Source organism: Leuciscus leuciscus (genome assembly GCF_965113295.1).
Source record: "Leuciscus leuciscus genome assembly, chromosome: 15".
In the NCBI taxonomy this organism is placed as follows: domain Eukaryota; kingdom Metazoa; phylum Chordata; class Actinopteri; order Cypriniformes; family Leuciscidae; genus Leuciscus; species Leuciscus leuciscus.
In genome coordinates this window covers 26497339-26517540 of record NC_138739.1, presented here as the reverse complement: position 1 = coordinate 26517540, position 20202 = coordinate 26497339, and the positions used below count along the sequence as shown (strand labels likewise).

The 20202-nt window shown below is 37.3% G+C and overlaps 2 protein-coding genes across 3 annotated transcripts in view; one reads left to right on the top strand and one right to left on the bottom strand.

Annotated features, from left to right (window-relative positions):
- The window catches only part of LOC309475439 (disintegrin and metalloproteinase domain-containing protein 10), a 24967-nt gene extending 12911 nt beyond the window's left edge, over positions 1–12056 (top strand). Inside the window, exons 8-15 of the mRNA XM_082138225.1 lie at positions 181–349; positions 5347–5507; positions 8172–8343; positions 8497–8641; positions 9418–9601; positions 10208–10307; positions 10482–10702; positions 10837–12056. Of these exons, the coding sequence (XP_081994351.1) occupies positions 181–349; positions 5347–5507; positions 8172–8343; positions 8497–8641; positions 9418–9601; positions 10208–10307; positions 10482–10702; positions 10837–10941 (1257 nt within the window). The 3' untranslated portion in view covers positions 10942–12056. The remainder of the gene's footprint in view (positions 1–180; positions 350–5346; positions 5508–8171; positions 8344–8496; positions 8642–9417; positions 9602–10207; positions 10308–10481; positions 10703–10836) is intronic.
- Positions 11793–18401, bottom strand: lpl2a (lipoprotein lipase 2 a). 2 transcript variants are annotated; one of them, XM_082138232.1, is made up of 10 exons: positions 18129–18401; positions 17115–17299; positions 16830–17009; positions 16621–16732; positions 16300–16533; positions 15308–15550; positions 13877–13997; positions 13572–13781; positions 13050–13145; positions 11793–12960 (listed from the first exon to the last, which is right to left on the bottom strand). In XM_082138232.1, exons 1-10 carry the CDS (start codon positions 18232–18234, stop codon positions 12939–12941), a joined length of 1509 nt encoding a protein of 502 aa, XP_081994358.1. In that variant the 5' UTR covers positions 18235–18401; the 3' UTR covers positions 11793–12938. The 2 variants fall into 2 exon arrangements, with proteins under 2 accessions (XP_081994358.1, XP_081994359.1); XM_082138233.1 differs by having other exon boundaries at positions 13572–13778; positions 18129–18400.
- Between the last annotated feature and the right edge of the window lie 1801 nt (positions 18402–20202).

Here is a 20202-nt window from a genome sequence, read left to right as displayed (position 1 = left end):
TCTATCCTTCACAGCCTCATTTTCATCCACGTTAAATTCAATATGGCGTCCGACCTGACTAAAGTCTATAGCGTCATCTAGCGACATTTAGCAACTTTTCAAGCAGGCTTTAGCTACTTTCCATTGAAAATAGTTGGCAACAGTGGTCTGGATTGACACAAAAATGGTTGATAATTTCAGGTGATCACAGAGGAAGATCCCAGTAGTCCTTTGGGCAAGACTCACATTGGACCTGAGAAGCTGTTGAGTGTGTTTTCCGAGATGGACTGGAGCGACTACTGTCTTTCTTATCTCTTGACTGACAGAGACTTCAGCGGGGTTCTTGGCCTGGCCTGGGAAGGAAAACCAGGTAATATTTCAGCCCATCCGCTCTAGACGGGATTGGTAACACAAGCCGCCTCATTGACGCCCACAACAAAGGTCACGTGGAAGAATATTATTATACTCAATGGTGGCCATCTGGGCTTGTATTGCATATAGGCCTTTGGTATGTGACCTCTATCCACAGTTGTCCCTTGACGCGACATGATATTGAAGTGAAGTTATCTGATAACATCACTCAAACCCTAGACACCCTATTGAAAAATTGCAGACAGTGCGGATGTTGGGGGTCTGGGTGTGGAGTGGTGGTCTTTGGGAAGTACTTCTAGGAAATGTTTAGGACTGTACTCGCATGTAAAATTCAGAGAAACAAGCTTCCTGTGAGTTTTTGCATAATTGCGTGTGCAGTTTTGAGAGTTTTAAGAGAAACAGGTCAACAGTTTTACTTCAAAATTCCCTGGTCAAGTATTTGTTATCAATGACTCTCGTAATTGTACGAGCAGACACAATTGAATGAGTAGACCAGCATACAGTTGTCTACGTAATTGTACAAGCAGACTTTACAGTATATCATTTGAATCCCTTTCAACCAAAGCAATAACTGTTGGTTCATTGTTTGTAGCACCGATAAACTGACCTTGTAATTAACATTCTGCTACACAATGAATGCTGCATTTCTCATTAGCAACTTCCTCTACATGTCAGGACATGACCTCATTTGTCGCTCCCTTTAATCTAGACATTATCAAGATCCTGAATGTCAAAAATGGGATATCTCCTATCTTCAATGTTCAATTAATTAATAAAAGAACAGCATTCATTTCTATAGTTCATACTGGTCTAGCTGTTGAACTAGCACAACCATGTAGTCAAGCAGAATGGTCCATTTTGACCATGGAACTCTTGCTGGTTAAGCTGGTTTGTTAAGAAGCCTGCTGGAGACACCAGGGGCCAGTTGCACCAGTTAAGTTACATCTTAGCATAGTTGTGTGACAACAGTTACAACTTACATAATATGAAATATTTATGCATTGTACCATTTAATTTTTCCACTGGATTTGTATCCATCCCTGTTTAAACAAAATGATTACAGAAGCTGCATGATATATATTAATAATAATTTTATTTATTTTTTCCTGTTAGTTTATTTATTTATTGTGTCTTAATTTTACATCATTTCATTATATATTTATTTGTTTATTTTTTACCCTATTTTTGTTTTTATTTAATTTTCTGCTTTTATAGTATTTTTTCTCTCTTTATTTTACATTCATAATATTTATTTATTTTTTGGTTTTTATAGTATTTATATATTGCCTCTTCATTTTGCCCATTTGTTTTTAGTATGTATTGCCCCTTAATTTAAGTTGATTTTGTATTATTTATTTATTTTCCCATTGTTTATTAGTATTTTTTTTAGCTATGGTTCCTGAAAATGATTAACCTATATAAATATACTAATTTTATATCATGATTATTTATATATCATATTTACGTAAGTGGAAATAATTTTTTTACCCTTGTCAAAAAAGTTTTAAATATTACCATAATTAACATGATAAACCTGAAATGTACAGCCTTACAACAAAACTTTGATTTACCAATTTGTGTCCATGTTATGTCCCAGTTCAAGTAAGATCTAACAAACGTGTCTGGTGTAACCCAACCGAGCAAACTTATCCCACCAGTCCAGTGTTGATCTTTTCAGGAAGGTATTCACTCATATACCAACACATCCCTTACATTTTGACTCTCAATGGCTCTCAGATCTTTCAGAGTGGATGCTTTCACAGAGGTAGTGCTTTGTAAATGTACACTGTCCTCAACTTGGTTTTAGAATCTGAATGTCACTGGGATTTCATATGGCTAGAAAACTGAGCAGTCATTGTTTTGATTATTATTGTTGCTGTTGGAGTTGCAGGCCACCAGCTGAGATCCTAGAATCTTGCCATGGGATTGACCACAGCGCCCGCTGTGATTGGCTAAGAAAGGGGGCGTGAATCCACGGCAATGGTGACATGTGACCAGAGAGCTATGCACGCTAGACCTCTGCCCCCACCTCAAAAACTTGGATAACCACATTCCTTTTTCCACATTTGTCTCCATGGCAAAGCCCTCACGTGAGGAGATTTCATTAGACACGCATATTAGCATTTAAACACCATGCAAATCCAGTATCAAGTTGCGTTCAATTCCATACGGGATGGGCCTCATGTGTAAACCTTGTTAATTCAGGCTTTTGTTTTGACAAACTTCACAGCGATGATGACTTTGAAGTGACTTCCAGTGCTTTAGCACTCAAACATGTCAAGAAACTCGATAGATGCTAATGCTAACATCTGGAAAATTTAACTAAGACATCTGCAAGTCCTACAACAGTCTTTTGGTCTTGTTTTGACTAGGCATGTTATCACTAATTTACTCCATGGTGGAGTAGGCTACAGGGATTGCTTTCTGTCAATCATACAATGTTTTTGATAGATAGGTGGTTCTTCTAGTATCTTAATGCATTATGACTTGGACCATATCTTAAATGTGTCCTCCCATTTTGTTTGTCGTATAGAGTGCTGCAGGGATGTATTTTTGTAGGCCAAAACCCAGAAACGAGTTAGCATTTTTGTCCTGAAGTCAATGGATTTTTGGCTAAATTCCTGAAATAAGTTGTGTGGTAAACACAGACTTAAGATATTTCACGTTTTATTCTACAACATAAAATACATCAGTAATACCTCCTTGTGATTGTTTTTCAAGCCTTTACTTGTCTTGTATTAGGCAGTTGCTAACAAGTGGCTAATTGGGACTACAGAGGTTGTCGGGGACATTAAACATCTGAACAGGTAAATTCATCTACTCTCTAGTTTGCTTGTGTTTATAATCACACTCTTGCAAACTATTCTAACTCAAAGTTTCAGGGAAAATGTCTTTTAAATAAAGACTGAAAGAGTTGTCGGAAGCTTAGTTGTGGTGATGTTGAAGTCATGCGGCCCTGGTGTAGTTCATTCATAATCTGTGTTTAGATTCTTACTTCTGGCGATTGTATTTAGGCTTCAAATTTTATAAAAGTTGTGTTAATTTGCGAAGATGAACAAAATGTTTAATGGTGTGGTTACATTAGTGAAACTAGTGCTGCGATGCAGGAATACTTACTCTGAGGTCAGTTCCAAAACCAAACTGCTTTAAATAGGTAAACGCAGCGAATAAGGCTTTAAGATTTCCAAAATTGTCACTTCACGTGAAAAATTATGACTGGTAATGATGACTGCATTTCACCAGTAGAATTTTACCGCACAAAGCTAAATGTGACCGTACCTTAAGAATCATAAAATTTTGTTGGCCAAGGGAGCTTATTTTCTGCAATTATCCAAAAGCCAATGGAAAATCCTATTGAGTTGTTGTCGATGGAACCATGGTGATGCTAACTTCCGGTTTGGCCTAAAAAAAAAAAAAAACATCATCACTGCAGCGCTCTATACCTGGTACGCTCTATACCTGGTACAATAAACCCTAAAATGTTCATATTCCCATAGTCCTCAGCCTCAGGTATCAAGTTAATTACTTCTGCATCTCTAAGTGGTTGGTTTGGACTTTTCACTGATTGTTTCACAGAGTATAACCCTAGATCATGATGGTTGTTGTGGTGCCAATCAACAGCCTTGTGTCCTAAAAACCTTGTGACAAAAATGGCTCCATGCTAGTCCAGTGGAAAAAGAGCCTGATATAGCAACTGTGAAAGGCAGCAACGTCCCTGAGGCACCATCCTGGTCACCTTACATGTTGTTGAATGAGCTCAAAAGTTCTGTAAAGATGCCTGTGAACTAGAGTACACGGTAAACGGTTCACCTTCATTTCATTTGGCCCTGTTCCTAGTCAGTTGGGATGAGCAAACTCTGCAACCATGCACTGCATTTATATTCCATTGCCTAATTGAATATAGCTCACATAGTTGGTTTAATGTGTTTATCTGGACCACACCATTCTCCTTCTAATAGCACTATAGCTGGATAGACATGGTCTGCAAGTCCTTAACATTGTAGATTATTTCTTATAGTAATAACATATAAAGTTTAATAATCCAGACATACAATAATAATAATAATTTATAATAAAACTATTATATAATAAAACATCTTGTTCTCAGTCAGTTGATTTAGCTGTCATTTGGAATTTTTAGACATTACATTGGAAAGTTTTATTTTAAAACATTTTAAAACTCCTGCGTTTCTGTTAATTAGAACCAGCGACAAGTGACTCAGCAATTTAAAAAATGAAGACCTATTCCTCATGTGAGAAGTGTGGCGTACATGAGATACAGATGATGACCATAAAACCTCTATAAACCCACAGTTCACATAAGTTTTATGTTTAGCCAGTTTATCCAGCCACAATGAATGGTTCTTGTAAATTCCCCCCGACACGCGAAAGAAAACAAAATCCAGCTCCCTGGTTGGGATCACAAATCTAACAACATCTGAGGAAGACATTAGCTTGACCTTTGATTTTGCTAGACTAAAAGAGTTCACAACCTGGTTTAAAACAATCCAGGACTTGGGACTTTGATGGACCAGCAGATCTTGACCAACTACAAGTCTAACCTCTCTTACCACCCACCAGCAGACTTTAGTCAGCGATGATGTAATTGGTTAGGGCTGTGCGAAAAAGACCAGCTGCTTGTGATCAGCAGTAAAGATGTCTGTTGGCATTATATAGGCTTGAAACACAGGGGAACTCATATGAGAAAAGTAAGCAACTCTGCTAGCGGGTTCTTCTCATTCTCTACAGTATGTAAATCATGACAGAAGATATTTTGGCCAACCTAAACCCCACTGACACATCGATTTCCAAGAAACGCGTAAATGTAGAATTTGCAGCACTAAAACACAAGCTAACCTCTATAGAATAGTGGCCCTCCTGGAGCAGGACTGGACTTTGCTTTAACACATGTGCCTGAAGTTAGCATTTTTATGTTTGTGGACTGATGTTTTTAGTTTGAATCTCATTTCAGATTGTCCTTTCTCTGATTCTCAGATGACTGGGGAGGAATCTGCTCTGAGATGATCGTGAAGGGTGGTCGCAATTCCAGCCATAACACGGGTCTAATCACCCTTCAGAACTACGGCTACTACCTTTCTCCCAAACTCGTGCATCTGACCTTTGCCCATGAGTTGGGCCATAGTCTTGGAGCCCCTGTGAGTCCTATGTCTGCCTTTGCTGTCACCACCAGCTGGTTGATATCACCGACAAACCTCTGTCAGTTTAATTAATAGTTATAATCAATGTAGGGTTTGCAACTGAGTTTGCAGATCAAATATGCAATCTTCATTGGCTTAATTTGTTTTGTTTTGAAAATGCATGCTGCTATACTGTTGCCAAATACTAGTTAAGATTGCAGGCTTTAGCATAGCATGTCACACTATAGAATATGATCGGCATGTTGCATATCTAAATGCCTTTCAGTGATCTTTTTTCACCTGTTGCAGCCATGTTCTTCACACTTCCTAAGACTCTTTGGCAGATTAGCTCTGCGCTTCTCCGGCTGTCCATGTTCCCTTTACATGTTAAGTCACATTTCACAGCAGAGGGCTGACAAGCATGGCTCATTGTTTCCAGACTGAATTTGGGATGCAGAGCAGATCAGAGGATCCACATCACCTGTGATTTATGGGGAGTACTGGGAAAGGGGCCAATGGCCTTTGGCCCAGTTGTCTCGTATCTTTCCTGGAGCCACAGAGCTTGTGTGAATGAAAAGCTCAATTTGTATACCTGGAAGTAGTTTTATAGCTACTTCATAGCCATGGAAATGTAGATATTTAACTGACAAAAGTAAGAAGAAAAGATTTTCAAAGTTTTCACTGACCAACTTAAGTGTATTTTGTAAAAAATAAACAAATTTTGATTTTGATGGCTGCAACACACTCTAAAAAAGTTGGGAAAGAGGCATGTTTACCACTGTGTCACATCACCTTTCCTTTTAATTACACTTTCTAAATGTTTGGGAATTGAGGATTGTCCAATTTCGCCTGATACAAGATAGCTGCTCAACAGTCTGTGGTCATCGTTGTCTGATTCTCCTTTTCATGATGGGCCATATATTTTCAATAAGAGACAGATCTGGACTGTAGGCAAGCAGTCACGTACATCCATTCTACAGTGTAGTGTCTACGAAACCACTCTTTTGTAGCATGTGCAGAATGAGGCCTGGCATTGTCTTGCTTACCAAGGAAGATGTCATCTTGATGGCAGACCATATGTCTCTGTACAATCCCAATATACGTCTCAACATCAATGGTACCTTCACATATATGCAAGGCACCTATACCGTTTGCATTGATGCACCCCCATACCATGACAGATATTTGCTTTTGCACCTGTCACTTATGAAAGTCTGGATGGTCCTTTTTGTCTTTGGGACTGAGTACTCGAAGTCAGTTTTTCCCCAAAACAAGCTGAAACGTGGATTCATCTGTCCACAGCACACATTTCCACTGTCTTTTAGACCATCTGAGATGAGCTCAGGCCCATGGAACATAAAAGAGGTTCAAGTTGCATTTCTTGATGCAGCGGCAGACTGTGCTAAGTAATAACGGTTTTCCAAAGTATTCCCGAGCACGTGGCTATATTTAACACAGTAGCATGACGGTTTCTCATGCAATGCCATTTTGAGGGCTCAAAGGTCACACACATTCAACAGAGGTCTCCTGCCTTGCCCTGGACGGACTGAGATTTCTCTGGATTCCCTGAATCTTTTCACAATATTATGTATAGTAGGTAGTGAAAGACCTAAATACTTTGCAGTCTTTCATTGAGAAATGTGATTCTTGAATTGTTTGACAATTCTCTCATGAAATCTGGCACAAAGTGATGAACCATAACCCATCTTTGCTTGCGAAGACAAAGTCTTTGGTGGATGCTCTTTATATACCCAAACACGATACCCTCACCTATTACCAATTCACCTGCTAATTGTGGACTGTTTCAAAACAGTTTAACTTGAATATTCTATCGTCTTTTCACTTTTATTTTGAGACAACTTGTCTTTGGATTGTGTTGAAGCCATCAAAATCAAAATTTGTTTATATTTACAAAATACAATTAATTTGGCCAGTGAAAACATTGGACATTTTTACATTCACTAGTGATACACTGATCATGATTTTTCATGGCCGATTCTGATTATTTTAGAAGCAAATTGGGTGATTCTGATACCGGTTGATGATTTATACATTTTTTGGTTTAAAAAAATGTATCATTAGCAAATTAATTTTTTGTTAATTTGCTCTATAAAAGGCTAAACTGGCCTTAAACAAAAATATCGGTAGCCATTTGAAATTCGAGGCAACCACTGCATTTTAAAAAACAGCTGACGGACTGAATGAAAATGCAAATTCACTCTCTGACAGTAGGTGGCGCTTATAGAACTGCGATTATAAACACCACTTTATACGAAGGTAAGAGGGGAAAAAATGCCATTGAATTTTTTTAAAGACAGTTCCCTTCAAAGGTTCATTCATATAACCCCCCATCCCCAATTCAATATTTTAATTTTTATTCCTGTATTTCAAACATAGCGAACAGTGAGCTTGTTGTGCCTGGTATAGTATTGGCTCTGCTGGTGAATCTTTGTTCTCTTCTTTGCGTCCATCTTCAGCGTGTCTCATCTCTGACCTGTGTTAATGTCCTGTACACAGACTTCTTATATTTCCACACAAATTACATTTTGGAAAATTATTGCAATGCAGTTTGTGTGTAAGTACAGAATAGAGATCGGCCAAATAAAACTAAAAGCCATTTATGGCCGGTCAACCGGAGCATCTCTAACATTTACATTTTACTTTATGATTTGTCTGTGGCAGCACGATGAGGGTTCTGACTGTGGAGGCCTGGAGATCACTGGTAACAAAGGAAGGTTCTTGATGTTCCCTCAAGCCACCAACAAGATTGAGGAGAACAGTGACAAGTTCTCCCCTTGCAGCCTGCGGCACATGAATCAAATTCTGAATATCAAGAAGGACAGATGCTTTGTAGGTATGACCCCTGTCTAAATTCTTGGATGGGATAGATATGCTAATGAATGTTAGCTTGTCTCAGTCCTAAATCATTCCTACAATGGGGCTGATCTCCATGGCTCCATGGCGTGAGATAAAACTGACTGGAGATGTACCTGTTTTGCCTTGTCAGTTAGTGAGCAGCCCATTTGTGGAAACCGCATCGTAGAAAAGGGTGAGGAGTGCGACGTGGGCCACAATGAAAGCGATCCATGCTGCTACAGCTCGAAGGAACCTTCAGGCGTTGAATGTCGACTGAAGCCCGAAAAACAATGCAGGTTTGCATCAGGAGGATGACCTTTGGACTTTTTGGACAAATTAAACTTTACTCTAAGGTCCCAAATAGTGCTGTCAACCCCATCCTTGGTGGTGTAAAGACACATCAACTATTAGATAGCAGACCACTGTTAAGACCGCAACAGAGGGGGCTTTCCAAAAGGATGTATCAATGGTGATAGTAAGTGCTGAGGGTGATAGCAAAATCCCTTTTAAATAAAATGACAAATGGGAGACCTTACACCAGGAGTGTCCAGTCATGCTCCTGGAGTTGCCACCTTTTTGGAAAATTTTAGCTCCAATCTCAATTTGACAGCTGAACCAGCTAATCAAGGTCTTCACGATTATTTAAAACTTCCAAACAGGTGAGAACTAGTTTGGAGCAAGTTGGAGTAAACTCTGCAGAAAGGTAGGCCTCCAGGAACTAAGTTGGACACCGATGCGATCATGCGTTTAGAGGATCTCCAACACTAGTTAAACATACCTGAACCACCTAATAAAGGTCTTCAGAAATACTCAAAACGTCTTGGCTGGTTTTTTATAGAGGGTTGGAGCTAAACACTTCAGGAAAGTGTCCATCCCGGAGCTTGGTTGGACACCCCTTCCGAAGGGTCTAGTGGACTACATGGGAACATACAAATAAAGGCTACATCAACAGCACCATTTGGGATAGGCTCTAAGAATGCCTGAACTTATCATAGTTTTTCAGGTCCACAAAACCTACATTGTTGAATCTGATCTTAGGTAAATGTTTAACTTACAGTTCTATCTATCTCAGTCCTAGCCAGGGTCTGTGCTGCAGCTCCCATTGTGTCTTCAAGGAAGCTGGGCTGATGTGTGAACGACCATCTGAGTGCCAAAACCAAAGTGTATGCTCCGGTTCCACTGCTGTATGTCCAGCACCTGCCGCCAAGCCCAACATGACAATATGCAGTGATGGCACACGTGTCTGTTTCAACGGGGTACGTCCAACAGGGCCAATATGGATTTTTTTTTATATCTTTTTAGCTGTGTTCACACTGTTCTAATCCGATTTGGATTCAATCCGTGTCTGTTTCGATTCAGTGTAGTCCATAAACAGTGTATCTGCATATTTACATTGATATCTGGTTAGACCATTCAGACTGAAACATATCCAGATTTGAATCCAGTTTCAAACCACATATACATGTAGTTTGGATCCTGTTTGTTAACATCGGTTTTCATGCATTTTTTTAACTATTCAGAATACAAAAAACAATGTTTTTGAGATATTCCACAAACGTCAGAGCATAGCCTTGAGATGTATGCAATATGTAATACAAAATACCCCTTTTCTTGGTCCAAAGTCATAAAAACATCATATTGTCATAAATAATATCTGTTTGCATGAAGAAGATTGGGTAGGGATTAGGGAATGAAAAGACAAAAGAAATCCAAAAGATTGTGTGGTTGCGAGCTAAACACATGGAATTATTTAGGCTTAATGAGCATAGTGATACAAATTGGATTTTTTTTTTGTGTGTGTATTACCCTATTATACAATGTGAGGTTCTCTATAACCAATGTCTTGTGGCTTGATGTCGCAGGAATGTGGCCTGTCTCTCTGCGCATTGTACGACATGGTGCAATGTGACTGTCCGGGAGAGAACAAGATGGAGAAGTGCCACATGTGCTGCCAGCAGAGAGGTAACCACAATGTTCCGCCACATCAGAATGTGTTTACTGCTCCAAATAAATTAGATGCATAAACAGCTGTTTGTGCTGACATTACTACTTTATAAAATGTAAATTAAACACATATGTTCTTGTATCCGATTTTTAGTTTACTTCCTTGGCATTATTCTTTTTTTTCCTCTGTAGATAAACCTAAAACCTGCGCAAGCACCACTTCTTCGGTTCTTTTGCGCTATTTTAGTGGGAAACGTGTTGCATTGGATCCTGGATCACCCTGCTCTGGAAACAGAGGCTACTGCGACAGGTTTAAAGTCTGCCGAATCCTAGATGCGGACGGCCCAATTGCAAGGCTCAAAAATTCTTTCCTCAAATTGGATGAGTTTGATGACCTGGCCGGTTGGATGAAGGTTTGTTGTTAGCATTTGAAACAGTCTAATGTAACATGCTAGCATCTTACATTGGCTGTTTTTTTGTATTTCCTTCATTTACCTTAACTCAGTTTTCTTTATATAATTTGAAACTTCTCTTTTCTCTTTCGTAGGCACATTGGTGGGCAATTCTTCTGGCTATTCTCACTATTTCAGGAGTAATGGCTGGGACTATCTGTGTTTTTGGACAGCCCCTTGAGATTGATGAGGACAGGTAAACATCTCTCCATCTGGGGCCTTCCAACTGGCAAGAAACCCCTGCAAGCAAGAAAACATTGCTTTTGAGGCAACTTATGAATGTTCAAAACATCTGACTGATCATTGAAGGCTGTCCAGATGCACAGCTGAGAGTCATGCACAGCATCTGTCCAAACATGATTTGACTTTACTTCGCCCATGTGTCACGCACCATTGGTCTTTAGAAAGTTATTTTAAATCCAGTGCTGATTTGAGGATTGAGCTTTGCAACTATAAATCATTGCTCTCAATAACTTTGTACACAATGTCGCCTACATTTATTTCAGAGAAATCAAAGAACATGACATTCTAATTTTGAGAAACATAGACAACAGATAGCTGTAGTTTCGCGCATACACAACTGGTTTTTGGGAATGCTACAATACAAAATCAGTAGATGTCAACCTCCAAATGGCTTTCTTTTGGTTGTCTCTGCATATTTGGTTCCTCCGGAAATCACAGGTTCAAAACAATATCAGAAAGGTCAAAATGTAGTGTTTTACAAACTCTTTGGTATGATGGGTGATTTCGCGACACCAGTTTGTTTGAGTTGCTGGATTTGCTTTCACGATTTTATCTCTTCGTGTCGTCCTTGGGGTGGTTACCATGATAAGCACAGAGAACTGAGTGACATCTCAGCTTGTATGGGGTAAAAAAAGTTCAAAAACTATTTAATAGGAAATTTAAATGTTTTTTTTAGCACATTTAATAGAATTCAATTTGTAAATTAATTTATACGAGTATAATGTGCTCTAAGAAATGCAAAAAAAGCTAAAATAATGTATAAAACATTTTTTAAGTTTAGATCTCAAGACATTTAAAAAGACATACATTTAGCTCAGACATATATATTTTTATATATATTTTGACACATTTACAGTACAGTTCATTTCATTAATGTACATCACATTATTTTTCATAAAAAAGTATAAAATGTTGTAGCAGTTTGTATGATGTGGTAGACAGATTAAATGTCAGTTGCAGTAGGTCTTTTTTTAGAATATTTTTCCCTGCTTTATGAATATCGATTACCTATGTAAAGTGCAAAAGAGGAATAATTTAACTTCTACCAATAATAAAATACATTCAACACACAGTAGATGCTTCATCTGTTTTCATTTCATTATGATTTTTTTTGATTAACTTAGGCTACTGCAGTTGATTTATTTGGACTTTAAAAGGTGCCTCCTGGATGTAATTGTTTCTTTTGCTCAAACAACATACTAAACATTCAATATTTCAAGTGATAGTATTAATGCACGTTTAAATTTTCCTCAGTGGAAACGTACCATCGAAAAGTTATCCGTGTTTACAGACAATTTAGTCAAAATACCAAAATTGTTTACTAGTTACACTAGCGAAATTTTGCGGGTAAAAGGTTTTGTTGGTTATTGTTAAAGGTATAGCGATGTATGAAGCACAGATCACATAAGTCACTATCAAAACAAGCATCTTTCTATTTATTAAGGCGGTGAATTCACGTGACCAACTTGAACGAAATGCGTGTGGAAATATTTCGCCTCCACGCGACATCCAAGTCACGTGGATTCCTTCTAAAATTGCAGGATTTCGTACGTGAAAACTCACCGAAAAACGGTAAATGTGACCTCATTGTAGAGTATAATTTATAACAAAACACTTAATTTTGAATACAGAACAGATAGATAAGTAATGTAATGCAATGTATTCTTGGACAGTGATTGTAGCCAGAAGAATCAGCATGACATGTAGGCCTAATGATAAACTGAATTAACTAATGACCATTCAAATATAAATCCACTGCTATTCAATTAAATCAATCACAATTCAAGGCTTTTTAAGCCTATTCCATATGATAGTACAAAAGTCCACAATCCATTTGCATGAATCACATTCATAGCAATACATTATTCAATACAGTGCAGTTGCAGTCTTAATAAATAACATCTGTATAAATACATTTGTTGAAGTGCTTCATCAAAATCTCTTTCAAATCGTTTCATTGGCTCTTCAATTTAGGCCTGTGTTGAAACAAAGAAAATGGCAGTTATTAGAATTATTTTAGATTAAATGTGAGGATATTAATTATAGTAGCCTATGCTATTATCACCTTTTAGATAAAGACCTCCATGGTTCCCTGCATTTCACAAATACAACTTCTTGAACTGAACTTCCTGTTTGGTGATCTTTTAAACACAACACAATTCTAAGAAAAAATGAAGGAATGAAAGCTGTTAGATACTTAAAAATATGTGAATATCACTGCGTTAGATGAAACATCACATCATGTGGCTTTTATTGTAAAGAAAGCAAACTTTTCAACCAAAGCATTTCGCAAAATTGAATTTTGTTAGGTTTGAAATTATATTAGTAGATACTAATCAGTAGATACGTTCAAAATGAAGATATATTGTGACATTTTCTGGTTGCGAAATGTTAGTGGTTCATAGTTAATGTGATAAATTACACCTGGAGTTACTCTGTTAGAACACCTGTGTGAACTTGAGGAAAACGGACTTCCTTGAGACCAATTCATTCAAGTCATTGAGCAAAAGAGGCTCAGAAATGTGAATTTTAAGTGTCTGAAAGCTTTTTAGGTTCATTATATATAGCAAGACTGGTAGGAACATACTTTTTTTGAGTCTCCCCAGCTCTGACTCGGACTTTATGGATCTGTACGTCAAAATTTGTGGAATCTCCATACCACCACGAGGAGAACAGAGTGAGTAAAGAGGAGGTGGACTCCTCCCATTTAAACTTCAGCATCAGAAGATCTCCAATGTCCTTCTCAGTTATAACGAGGAATGAATGAGTCTTATCGGTGGTGATCTTCTCCTGTCTGCTTGTTGAAATAATTTAAAGATAGTTAGCATTGACATTTGACTGGTATGAACACAATACAGCCATCTTTAGAAGATATAAGTATTGATTACTCACACGTTCAACTTGAGATCTTCTGCTTCACCATTGGTACCGTAAAGTGAGACTGTCAGGACTGGTTCCGTCTCTAAATGATTTATTTTTCCAAGGAAGTTGATTTTCAGCTGATAGTGAAAAACTATGAAATAAAAAATGACCAGATGTTGTAGCACCCACAACCAGGGTTTTTATTTTTAATTTAAGTGCCCCTAATATGCTATTTTAAAGGTTCCTTATTTTGTCTTGGACAACTCCTACAATAGGTTTACATGAATCCAAGGTCAAAAATCATTTTCTCACAATATACATTGCAGTGTCTGAAGCGGTTCGATAAAGGATTCGGTCTCTCTAAACCCCTCCTTTCCGAGAGCATACTCTGCTCTGATTGGTCAGATGGCTCAGTCTGTTGTGATTGGTTTACCGCTTACAGCGCATGTCGGAAACAAAACACCAATTCTATATCTGATTTTAAGCACCGGATCTTTCTCAGCGCTTGTATACACAGTAATACGAACAGTAATAATGGCGCCAATTTTACTGTATCAATTCAAGTGCGAATCCTCATCCTTTGGATGTGAATGCAAAGTGGATTTGCAATTGCAGAGCCAACAACACAAACCAAAATCTTTCAGGTCTCTGCTGAGGGCGGGGCAAAGTAAACCTTGCTCGCAGGCAGCCAATGAAGACCATAGGCTGGCATTTTACAAATGTGTTACAGACCTAACAATGTGTTACGAATGTGTTACAAACCTACGTACATTTGCAGTGTTACAGGTTTGTCACTCACATGCTGTTACAAAGCTACATAGGACTGTAACACATTTGCAGTGTTACAGGTTTGTAACTTACATCCTGTTACAAACATTCATAAGTTTGTAACACATTTGCAGTTGTAACTCACATCCTGTTACAAACATACATAAGATTAAGACCTACAAAGGTTGGTAACAAATTTGCAGTGTTACGGTTTTGTAACTCGCACCCTGTTACAAACCTTCATAGGCTTTATTACATAGGTTTGTAACACATTTGCACTGGAATTACTGACAACTCGTTTCAGGCAGTTCAGAATTGGTCTTTCTTTCGTGCACTTTGATTTTTTTTTTACTTTTTTTGCAGACCTTATACATTCACAAAGAGCTTTATTACACTCTACATGAAAGTTAATTTCAGAAAAAGCATAATTGGGGCACTTTAACTAAAACTTAAACCATAAAAAAAACATTCATTACTTGAAATAAAACATTTACTAAAATAAAATATAAACTTATTTTGTATTTCAGCTAGTTGCCATCGCAACATTTCTTATTTTCGCTTAGTTTAAGTTGAAGTACTAGAATAACTAAAACTAAATCAACTAAAACTTAATAAAAACTATAGACATAAAAAAAAAAAAAAAACTTTAAAATTAAAATAGAAAACAGGAAACTAGAAAATCTTGACACTGACCTCTGAATGGCATGGAGCCTCGTGTCCTGGTGAACATCTTAACGCTTCGTGCCTTGCGGACTTTGCTGACTTTGTAGCCCACAGTGTTGCAGCGGTTCTTGCGACACTGGAGGCACATGCCGCGGTCGAACATGTCATTGCTCCCGCAGCTGTACGCCCTGCTAGCTTCTTCCTCGTTCAGCAGGGAGTCGATGTACAGGTGGATGGACCTCTCGTGCTCGCATCTGATGGCATTATTCATGGCTAAGGGCATTAATGAAACTGATATGATTTTGAACTTTACTGTCACACAAGTAAATATCTTGCTCCTTAGCAGAGATAAATGATTCCATTGTCGAAGGGTTGCATCAGTTGTAGCAAAGGTTTGTTGTAAATTGCGAAAACAGATTAGAAAGCCAGATTATGAAAAATGTGATTATGAAACGCTGTCACAACCTCTTGATATATAACTAATCTCTTTCCATCTTTGGGAAAGTTACAAATAACAGTAATTTCTAGAAAGGAATTGCTACGATAAATCAGCATTTATTATTACCGGTAAATAAAAATGTAATTCTTAATAAATATTATTTATTATATATATATATATATATAATTTATATTGAATTGTAGTCTTTTACATAATTTGTGTGTGTAAATATTTTACAAAATAATATTTTATTTTGTGTTATGGCAAGCATTAATTATTAATTAGAAATAAGAAAAAATGTATTATACTTTATTATGTGAATTTTAATTTTAATTGTATTATATCAATTGTTCTATTTTTAAGAATTTTAAATTAAAAATATACCATATCATTTTTAATATTTCATTTTTAAATAAATATATTTTTATATGTCAAATTGCTACAATGCTACAATCAACAATTCAAGAACCAATGGCCCCAAGTGCATGTATGCTTACTCTTCCTTTATTTTTCAATCAATTTTGGTTAAATATTTAGGTAAATGGTAATCATATATTTAGATATCCCAGATCAAGGTCTTTACCAAGTATTCCATAACTAGCAATTTTCTCCAGAGCTCCTCTCAAATTGCAGCCAGGCTGGAAGCTTCCTCCATTGGGGTATATATCTACATGGCCGACCGGCTGCTCGATACCGATACTGAGACCCAGGGAACCTCGGGTGAATGTGTGGAGGACATCTACAAAATGGGCATCATCTGGGGACAGCCGTCTGTGGGCGTGGACCCCTTCAAAGTCCGGCCCAGCAGGGTCTAGACCTGCAAAAACACCTAATTGTTGTCCATGTATGGTGCATTTAAGACATATTGTAAGATTTATTTCCAAAAGAAAGTCAGTGAACCTACCTGTGATTCTTCCAACTTTGTTAGTTGCATGACTTCCTGCAAAACCCGCAACGTGGGCGCCAAGACTGTAGCCAATGAGGTGCAACTTCTCCAGAGGAATGTTGGTAGTCTCCTTATGAATCAAGTATGAGCACAATATTACAAATTAGCAGTGCAACTTGCACAACATGAGAATGATTATTTGCCTGATTTGATTTGCTGACACAAACCTCCAGCCAGTCTATGAAGAGTCCGATCTCTTGTCCCACCATCTTCGTGTTTTGTGCTGCCACCGCATAATGGTTCTGCGCTGTGTCCAACCAGTCCACGACAATGACATTAGCGTTTTTCTCCCTGTCATAAAGGGCAGCAACCAGTTTCTCAACCCAGCTCTCGAATAATCCGCTTACCTAAAGGGAAAGAGCTAAATTAACACTAACATATATGGGATGAGTTGAAAAAGAATCAGAATCAATTGAAAAATTCATTAAATGTATGTAAAAGTGTAGAGGTACCGTCCACCCGTGAATGACTAGAAAGGTTTTTGAAGTGTTGTTGAAGTCACAGCTGTTGAGGGTCTCTGGTTTGCCACGTACAATGTAACACACATCATCATCTGGTTGGGACGGGTTTCTCAGAGAAAACTTGACATTGGCTTTGTTGACATCTGACAGGTCCCTTAGATCCTCCAGAAAATTACCTATGTAACGGTAATAGCCATTTAAAAAAAAATATAAAATAAAATAAAAATTTTATTTGAAGAAATAGGACTACATCAAATACTGAAATATTACAAAAGTAAAATTCAAAATATAATATTTTTTATTTATAATTATAAAAAAGTACGTTATAAAAAAATCTCTATATAATTAAAAAATGAAAAATATTTAATCATATAATTAAAAATAAAATAAATTCAATATTATATTATAAAAAAATTATACTTCAAAATGTAATTATATACGTGTTTGAATTTGAATAGAAGGCATTAGTAATTAGCAATGTCATTCAAACTGTATCATTCATAATAAAGATCTGACATAAAAATACAATTTTAAATATTAATGCTTCAGTTGTAACATACTTTATGAAACAGCTACAAAAGTAGCAACAGTAAATATTTCCATAGTTGACATACAAGGTGGGTGGAGCCATAATATCTTTACTATACACTATTATCACACCTTTAATCGATACGATATCAGATTGCAATGTAAAGATTACGTATAGTGATAATGAACTTGAAACGTATAGCCTACTTTCAAGAAATCCTTGCATAAAACAGCAACTAACATCTGGTCGACTAAAGAAATGTCAAGTAAATGGACCATGCAGCGTCTTCTACATGCAAATTCATTAAACCTCAGACAGATGCCGGAAATTAAAAATGTCGCAGTAAAAACACAGGATTAGCAGAAGGATTTGAAAACGGAGACATTAAAAACGAAAGAATCGCACCGCGTCCAAATAAAAATAACCCCTCAGGTTTTCCGAATGCCTTTCTCACGGAGCATCAACAAACATCTTACCAAAGACTCCGTTGGAGAAGTTTTCTTCCTCCAGAGCAGCGACGAACAGACCAGTGAAGCTTAATAATACGAGCCACGAAACGCACTGGAATGAGAAAATGTTCATGTCTTTTCTGCCTAAACTTTGTGCACTTGTGACCTTCACCAATTCCTATCGCGCGCACAGTCTGCTATACAATATACGGAGTCCTGGTGCTGTTTGAAAACCTGACTAATGAAATCCGAGCCTCAGACTTCAGTTAAGTTCCTAAATAGCACTACTAACTAAGAGCACAATTTGTCTCAGCCCACAGGCGGGGTAATACGGTCACACATTTGTTGTTTGACTGGAGCTGTCGATGTCTCACGAGGTTTCTTTGCCATAATAAAACATGCAGTTGTCACCTTGGACTATCTATCTATCTATCTATCTATCTATCTATCTATCTATCTATCTATCTATCTATCTATCTATCTGAAAATTCAGCTTTGCCATCAGAGGAAAAATACATTAAAAAAAAATATTTTACAATATTTCTATTTTTACTGTATTTTTGATCAAATAAATGCATCCTTGGCTAGCATTAGAGACTTCTTTCATAAAAAAAAACAACAAAAAAACCCCACTTAATTCTTCCAAACAACCAGTAGTGTATCTATTAGCGGGAAAAGGGCCAAGAAACTACACATATAGTAATTTGTAAGCTTAGGTTAAATAACTAAATGGGTCAGACAGGTTTTAGACAACTTAAAACTGACATTTTGTGGCAACAGTCTGTTATGTCATGAATATTGACAATGACATAACAGGTTATGTCAATATTCATGCAAAATATTATGGAGGAGAGTGAGTAAAAAAAACCTTTACTTAAAATTTTCTCTTTCCTTGTCATTCGAGACAGTAAAGATTTATAACTCGTTATGTGCCAGTACCCTAAATGCTCTTTGCACGCATTGTGTCATAGTCATACCATAACATTTGGACCCTGCCAAAACTCTCAATGACAACTGCGCTGTGGTCATTCCTTCCGTTTGTAATGACGTAACAAGGACCAGGCACTGTTCGCCTCTATCCTCCAAAATATTGTTCAAGAACAAAACCATAACTAATGACCTGTCACATGCTCTTTAGCAGATGGAAACGGTTCTAGAAATCATTGTCCAACATACAAGAACTCAGAGGAGGTCGAATATGATTTCCCAGAGGAATTCGAGTGTCATAAGCCAAGATCAATTTAAATCTCCATATCTAAATTTTTTATCCCTATATGCGATACGTTGCCAAAAATTCAATTTCTCAACAGTCTCCTTGCAGAAGGTTCTGACTATTGAAAGAATTGGAATGTTGTATTTTCATTCCAAGAACTCCATTCCATGAAAAGGGGTGGGTATCTTGAAAAACAAGCTCCTTGTGTTTTGATTCGAGGTTACTACACGTGAGTCGCTCTCTCACTAAACTATGTGAGCCATTTGAGTGTGTTACACACACATGGTGTTATTTGAATGGATGACGCTCCATTTTCATCTTATAAGAATGGAGCTACCGTAAACAAAACACTGACATGTAGTTTTTATTAGATTAGATTTAAACATCTTTTATAGAGATTGAGGCGTTGCCAAAAAAGTCAAACTTTCTCAGATTTATGTAATTGAATCCAAAATGTTTGTAATAGTATCTGTCTAGTGTGTTATCAAAAGGTGTGATGACGTTATGAAACTGCCATGAGGTTTTGTGCTAGAAAAGAGTTTTCTGGCAATACAGTAAATGTTCTCACTGTGCCGTATGACTGAATCTATACTGTATGACCTTTATAAGGGTGAGTTACAGTAATGTGGCAGTCTCTACCATGGTAATCTGTTTACAGTATCACATGGCATACATACTGTAATGTAAAATTTGATGCCATCTGTCTCCCTTCTTCTGATGCATCTTTGATCAATCTGATGTTATACAGTCATTGACTGTTTCCTCTCCCTATACTCTATCCTGCTCTATGTTCACAAATTGCAAATTTCTGTCTCTCTCTCTATCTATCTCTCTCTCTCGCGCACACACAAACACACACATGCAAACACTTTGGACATAGTGGTGGTT